This window comes from Idiotropiscis lumnitzeri, chromosome 20, assembly GCF_059441095.1.
Source record: "Idiotropiscis lumnitzeri isolate Australia: NSW breed Sydney's pygmy pipehorse chromosome 20, RoL_Ilum_1.0, whole genome shotgun sequence".
In the NCBI taxonomy this organism is placed as follows: Eukaryota; Metazoa; Chordata; class Actinopteri; order Syngnathiformes; family Syngnathidae; genus Idiotropiscis; species Idiotropiscis lumnitzeri.
In genome coordinates this window covers 7,259,528-7,266,609 of record NC_142410.1, presented here as the reverse complement: position 1 = coordinate 7,266,609, position 7,082 = coordinate 7,259,528, and the positions used below count along the sequence as shown (strand labels likewise).

The window sequence follows — 7,082 nt, the reverse complement described above, 5'->3', positions numbered from 1 at the left end:
ATTTATAGACCGTTTACACAATTACGCATGCAAAAAAAAAAAAGCAATTCTATACATATATACATTTTAGTTTATTAGGATAGTTCAATAAAGCACCTCATGCACTTTAGCTTTTCATTTAACACGCTTCTTGTCGGTCAAACTGTGTTCATTTATGAAAATAACTAAACAAGGGAGAATGTCCAAGCTGTCAATGTGCCTTGAAAATATTCACACTGGACATCGAAGGAAAAAAAAGTATCAAATAATATATTCAAATATTTGGAAAATAAACAATGTGCAATGTAGAATAAATGCTGCTGCCATCTGTGCCTTTTTCCTCTTCTTGTACTTTAGGGTCTTATTTTGTATTTCTCCCACATTGGAGGTTCACTTTAGTGAATTTCCCAGCTCAATAAATACCGATAAAAAAATTGACCCAGTGTGTTTTTTTTGCAAAACAAAATGAATCAAGTTTATTCTATACATCACTTTATCAACATAAATGCTGTTACTTACAACCATTTTGTGTTTTAAGTGCTGTCATTTTGCATTGTCCGCTAAAAAGGTCACTTCAGATGTTGCACAAAATAGCTGCAAACGCAGAGGAATTATTTCTTCCCGGAAGTCCCTAACAGCGATAGGAGTCCAGTGCGATCTTTGAGATGAGCAAAGAAAGACAAAGTTGAGTTGTCCACGGAGGCTCTGCACTTCAACCCCTCAGTTGGCGCCCGTCTTGGGAGCCCGGGCACGCTTGGCTTCCTCGTCCATCTCGTCCATGATGCGCTCCTGAGAGACAGAGTAAAATGTGTAGCCGTCTGTAGGTGGGAGCAAGCTGTTAAGGGAAGTAAAGTAAAAAAAAAAAAGTAGCGGTGTATAATAAAACGTGTGAGCAGATTTGTTTGTAATAAAATAATACTTGCACATATTTCTAATTAAAAATAATGAATTAAATTTATACAATACATTTCTACATTTTGTCAGAATTTCCACAGAATCTATCCATTCATTTTTGTAACAAAATGATTGGATTGTAAAATACATTGTGGACATTCAGCATATTTTCTACCATTATATTTTAGTTCAAATAAAAAAAAAAAAGAATTATTTCAGGAGATGAATGAATTAAAAACAACAACTTAATGAACTAATTTGAGGGAATACAGCAAAATGAATGCAACAAAACATGACTCGATTGCCACAAACTGCATACCCCAAATTACTATTTTTTATTGGAATTTTTAGTATTTCAAATATGTCTACTGAAGAGTAAAAAATGAATGCATACTATACTTCTAAATGCAGATTTTATTCCCCTCTAGGTGTCGTTAGCCATGAGTTCACCTTGCGTTGACGTTAGCATTTAGCATTAGCAAAAGGATACAGATGCCAAGCACAAGCGCCCCGATGGCGACCCCGGTCAGCACGTTCCGCGTCCGCAGCTTCTGCGTCTTCTTCTTCCACTGCTGAAGCTCAACCTGCTTGATGAAGTGCAACTGCTCCCGAGACAGTTCCGCCTTACTCGGGTCTATCCTGGTCGCAAAGGGGGCGTCGGACCGCTGCGGGGTCTTGTCTGCCATGTCTGTCCAGCTAATTAGCTATTTAGCTAACCTGTCTCGCAAGTTGCCGCTGCCGATTTGCAAAGCACCGACCCGGTGGACGATCCAATCCTGAGCGATGCTCAACAGCGCATCCAGGTTGTTGTCATATCTGTTCATTGTAATGCAGCTATTAAACAAGTCCGGCGCGAAACAATCACCGGTATGTGTCACTTCAAAGTGGTCCCCCTGCAGACGCGCACAGCGGCTTCCAAGTTCCTGTTACAAACTGAAAGGAAACAGCGCCATCTTGTGAAAATACTATAGAAGCAATAGAATGTCTCATGTCTAATTGAAACAAAACTACATTTAATTGAGTGGCGACATTTTAAATGCGAAGTGCCCGAGAAAAGTCTCGAAGACGTCACAACTGGCGAGAGAAACTATGTCGGGTCCTCGAACTTTAAGGTTTCGACAAGCCTCTGTGGAGATGCTGACGGACATTCTCACCAATCTCAACGAGAGAAACAAAGATAACCTCCGCAATTTGTCGATCTGCTGCGGAGGCTTCAAAGATAAAAGTATTTTTGGTAAGCGATAACATTGGAAGGCAAACGTTCAAAATGGCGATTCTGGAGTCGCTATTTCGACAGAGAATTATGAATTGCGACTAGTTAGTCCTCGTGTGAGTTATATGGCTTTTTAAATGGGCACTTTGTCATCAATTTCAATCTACAGCAGGGGGCGGTGCTGCATAAAACGTTTGTCTCCTTGGATTGCTGAAAAAGGGTGGATTAATTCTGCTTAATTGTTATTCCACATATACAATATTAATCGTGTTTAGACTCGTGGGGGCACATGGCTTGGCTTCAGCTTCATGGCAGCCTTTGAAAGCAAGGCAAGGCAATTTTATTTATACAGCATTTCATACACAAGGCCACCTAATGTGCTCCACAAAACCAAAAGCACAACATTGAAAACCATTTAAAAACAAACACCTACAGACATTCAAAGGCTATGAAAAGAGAACTAAATTAGCTTACAAAGAATTATTAAAAGAATGTAGATTGAGGCCAATTTAGACATGTTTCCAAACTAAATATATACTCTCCAATTTTCCATCAGTACACGCACAGTCGTCAAATTTGACTTATGACCCTTTGCACTTGCGTGTATTTGCTGTTGTGCTTTCCTGCACTGTATGTTGAATTAGCGTTGCGCTAATAAGGCACTCCTGAACGGCAACGGAACAATCGATAACACTCTGAGAGTTAATGGCCGGCGTTTCATTCCATCAGCTGTCTCTGCATGTGCAGTATATAATATTTCCTTGTTCTTGTATATCAGCTCTCTTTGCTGACACTCATGTTTCTGCAGAATACACTTTGCTGATGTGCCAGGAGCTCCGTCTGGACCCGCCCATTGCTTACCATGCTGTTGAATTACTCCAAAGGTATAAAAAGGGCAGCCATTTTGGCAGTGTTCTTGCGGTTAAATGGAGGTGCCTAAAGTACTCACAAGGTGTACTTAAGTAGAAGCACTGATACTTGAGTTTAAAAAAAAGACTGGTAAAAATTTAAGTACCGATTGAACTTTTGAGCAAAAGTTGAAAAGTAAAAAATATTCTTCTAATTGCAAGCTTTGCAATTTGAAAATTGCATTCAACTAAATTGATGTTGATGTGAATACGATTAATTGGTCAGCCCGACTTAGGGCTGCTGCTAAAAAGTTTCCTTTGGGCATCTCAGGTTCATGGCCAAGCACATTACGTATTTGCTGACACCCGGAAGTTCTAGTAGGGCCGAGGCGAGGGTCCGCGAGGACGCCGCGTTCGAGCAGATCCGGGGGAACTTTCCCTTGATCGTGTTTTCCTGTGTGCAGCTGGCCAGCAAATTGTCGCTGCACAGCCACGTAAGACAGGAAGTGACTTATGACCTCAATCACACCTCCTATACGTGTGCGAACACCCACCGTTTTTTTTCCCCTTCAGATTGTCGACATGAACAAGGCAGTGCGCTTCCTGCGCTCGGTCGGCTTTGACTTCTCCAAACAAGCTGTTTTGGAATCAGAGCTGATGGTACTGAAGGGTCTCGAATTCCAACTGGATCCTCCCAACCCTCTCACCTACGTGGAAATACTTCTGGAGGTGCTGGGTAGGACCGGATAGTGTGGTCTCAAATGAAAATCTCAGTAATTAAAGTCACTTTTTTAAAAAGTAGTCGCAATAATGGATGAAAAAAAAAAAAAATCCCATATCCGCAGGCCACAACCAGCCGAGCGCGCCCGTGGAGCACCTGCACCACCTGTGCCACCACGTGCTCCAGTTTGTCAGCTTGCAGCGCGACACTCTTTACGACGCCCTGCTGGCCGTCACCACGCAGAACCGCAATCCTACCACGGAGCAGAGGTACTGTACAATACCGCTTATTCACTTGTAAAACGTTGTAAGACGAGCCAGAACATGCTGCTAATTAATTAAGTAATGCTGACTGGAATTGTGGTGGGAAAGGCGCATTTGTGAAAATGTTACATGGCAGCTCATTGACCTTTGTGGCCTTAAATAAAAATTATAATTAGGAAACAAATAAAATGAGGTCATCCGTCTCGACTGTTCGTCATCCAGTCGTAGGGCACATATATGGCAGACAAACAAATATGCATAGTCATACCGAGGGACAATTTCAGAACTTCAAGAATGGCCCGAAAAAATAGCCACTCATTGACGCAAATTAATCATCTATCTGTGTTATATATTACGTATATTCAGGACAATTTACAGTTGTTATGAAGAGAACACGGAAGTTTATTGGAACCTGAGGACTCAGGGGGGAAAGAAAAATTGCACAGGGAGAACATGCAAAGTCCAAATAGAAGGGCCAGAGTCCGGATTTGAACCCTGAACCGCAGAGCTGTGAAGCAGAGGTGCGAACCACTAGTGCGCCTATCTGCCTTTTTCTGACTTTTTTTTAAATACTTTTCTACTCCTCTCCTGCAAGTTATAAAATGCTGCAAGTCCATTGATTCTGGTGCGGCACTGCCACAATAACATAGTCATAAGAGGAAAATAAATCCTAGATCGGCACTTTATTTGACCAAAATAATGGCCACCTGTGAACACCAGAAAGAAGTTTGTGGCGGTGACAGAAGATTGCATGCTCCTGGGCGTGGGCGTCATCGCCGCTGCCGCCTTCATCCTCCACGTCAGAGATTGGGAGCAGGTGAAAATGCTTGAAAATTGCATCGGCGCGCCGCCGTTGACGCTCATCGCGGTGATCTTTGCGGTGCAGGTTGTGAAGGAACTGAGCCACATCACGGGAATCTCCACCATCAGCATCGGCGACTTCGCCCGCGTCACGCTCATGCTCATCGTTGGAACCACCCGAGATGGCCAGTGAGGATCTCGTCTGCTCACTTCATTGGCGAGAATAAATCTTTTCACAATTGAAGCAATAACGGGCGCTTTTGCTTCTTTGGTCAGTATCAATATTTTCAATGCAGAAAAATGATGCGAAATTAAAGTACCTTTAAAACTCATTCACTGCCAGCCTAGAATGTACTTTTTGGCGTCTATAGCCGACAATGGCAGTGAATGAGTTAAGGGTACATTGTCTAGTTGGGTGACCCTCAGGGTACATTTTGTGACCCTCACAATTTGTACCATTTGAGGTCATACAGGTTGCACACTATATTTGCTGATTATTTTTCCTTCAATAGAACCGTTGACAGTTCGTTTAAAGTAAAAAAAAAAATGCATTACGTTGCCCACTCTGGTCTAGATTATTTTTATTTTTAAACGGCATATTGTACAACAGTGGGCTCGTTAGACAGGCAATTAAAAGATCCCTTGACCAGTTTAGACCCTTTATCTTCCCTTTTTTACCCCCAAACTACTTATTTAGACCCCAACAATACCAACTATTCTGACAGTTGCCTTGTTAATAATATTCTGGGTCAGGGCTCTTGTTCCACATTTGTCTGACCGATTAAGAACTGCGTCCCAATACTTTTGCCTGTGCAGCGTATCAAAGCCGATACTCGGGGAAAGGAGCATCATCTTAAATAAATTTTCGACAGTGTCCCGAGTGACTCGAAGGCCTCCAGGTGGTCTCTCCACTGTGGCGAATCATTGAAGTGGCAGCCCGCTCCTGCTGCCGGTCACGCTGAAGGTTAGTCTGAAGACAACACGGCGAGCCTTGAGCTCCATTAGTTCCAGTGTAGCGCCTGACTCGATCGCAGGTGGCATGGCGTTATTTTGAGATTTGTCGAAGGTGGACTACTCGCATATGGCATGATGCGATTTCCACATCATCATGACATTGTTTTTTTTTGTTTTTTATTTAAAGGCACAAAAACATGAAGTCAGTAAGACTGCAAGTGAGTGGTTGTCAAACTGCGGTTCCCGGATGCCGCGGGGTCTCTGAGCTGTAGCTTAAAAAAAGAAAAATATAACTCTGAAATCCCTCCTTGAATTAATATTTATTATTACAGGAATTTATTTATTTATTTTTTTTCAAAAAACGTTTTTTTAATCTATAGTTTACCTCATCGAGCTACACTGAAGTGAAAAAAAAACCTTTTGTGGGAAGTTGACAGGTGATTAGGTGAAGCCTAATATAATTAGATAGATAGCCCCTAAGCACCCTGGCAGCTTTTTGTTCACATGACACCGTTTCCATGGTGATATCAGCCCGTGCCTGACATGAGTCTTTGACCGCGTCGAACATTTAGCCTGTTATTACAGAGACAAACGTCCACGGGGAGTTACCTTTTGACAAGGGCTGACTTGAAAAGTGAGTGAATAAACTCACCCCTAGCGACTGTTGCTACGTGCGCCGTTGCTGCACGTTTAAATGCGTTGCCGGAACTGATTGTGTTCGCGATACGCTTATAATCCGCCGCTAAAATAGGCACATCTATGAAGTTCAGTCATTTATTTACATAATTCCGAACAAAAAATGTCATCACACAGATGAGGAGAGTTGAGTTGCGTGGTAACCACGGCAACCTGTGAGCAGCAATCCGGTTTCCAGGGGCCTCCGTTGGGTATTTCTCATTAGCGAGAGAAAAGAAATTGTGTCCCGTGTGGAGTTTTTCCAAACACATACTGTTATATGGCTTCAGACGAAAGGTTATATTTAGCGACATCGCTTACGGTGTGATGGCTGCACTGGAGCCGCTTTGCAAAAATTGCCACATGCCAAGATGTTTTTTTTCTGCTCCCGGCTGCATCTGAGCGGCAGTTTGAGAAGCTTTATGGCCGTCGCGCCGCTTCAACTCGTAGCACAATTCAGTAAAAATCAGATTGTCCAGCTGAAGTCGGTACGGGGAATGCTTTATCTTTCCCCGTTGCAGCCGCTTTATTGAGCTTTTGTTGATGCTAAGTTCCAGTGCAGCCCGCTGGAGAGACTTTGCATGTGCGCGCGAACACCTTCTTCCGGAGACCAATATGAGAGACCAATATGCTTTTTTTCAGCCGATACGGATTATTAGTCGTCACGGAGGCCGATTGCCGATATTCAAAGCCGATATTCATTTGTTGAAAAAAGGGTTGAAATGGTGTCAACA

At 42.7% G+C, this 7,082-nt stretch overlaps 2 protein-coding genes across 2 annotated transcripts; one reads left to right on the top strand and one right to left on the bottom strand.

Moving 5' to 3' along the window:
- Positions 1-425: 425 nt before the first annotated feature.
- On the bottom strand, positions 426-1,741 carry coa3a (cytochrome C oxidase assembly factor 3a). The gene is made up of 2 exons (XM_088284016.1): positions 1,364-1,741; positions 426-797 (listed from the first exon to the last, which is right to left on the bottom strand). The coding sequence occupies exons 1-2, from the start codon at positions 1,557-1,559 to the stop codon at positions 700-702; spliced, it is 294 nt and encodes a 97-aa protein (XP_088140142.1). The 5' UTR covers positions 1,560-1,741; the 3' UTR covers positions 426-699.
- A 133-nt stretch (positions 1,742-1,874) lies between these two features.
- cntd1 (cyclin N-terminal domain containing 1) lies at positions 1,875-5,051 on the top strand. Its single transcript, XM_088285063.1, has 7 exons — positions 1,875-2,107; positions 2,895-2,970; positions 3,266-3,428; positions 3,508-3,670; positions 3,780-3,924; positions 4,639-4,735; positions 4,805-5,051. The coding sequence occupies exons 1-7, from the start codon at positions 1,963-1,965 to the stop codon at positions 4,910-4,912; spliced, it is 897 nt and encodes a 298-aa protein (XP_088141189.1). The 5' UTR covers positions 1,875-1,962; the 3' UTR covers positions 4,913-5,051.
- The last annotated feature ends 2,031 nt before the right edge of the window (positions 5,052-7,082 follow it).

Bases quoted from the DNA above. Each gene is read 5' to 3' on its own strand.
- coa3a (XM_088284016.1), bottom strand. From the start codon at position 1,559: ATGGCAGACAAGACCCCGCAGCGGTCCGACGCCCCCTTTGCGACCAGG. The intron at 798-1,363 runs GTATCCTTTTGC...TCCCACCTACAG, and splicing joins GGCGCTTGTGCTTGGCATCT to ACGGCTACACATTTTACTCT.
- cntd1 (XM_088285063.1), top strand. From the start codon at position 1,963: ATGTCGGGTCCTCGAACTTTAAGGTTTCGACAAGCCTCTGTGGAGATG. The intron at 2,971-3,265 runs GTATAAAAAGGG...TGGGCATCTCAG, and splicing joins GCTGTTGAATTACTCCAAAG to GTTCATGGCCAAGCACATTA. The intron at 4,736-4,804 runs GTGAAAATGCTT...TTTGCGGTGCAG, and splicing joins ACGTCAGAGATTGGGAGCAG to GTTGTGAAGGAACTGAGCCA.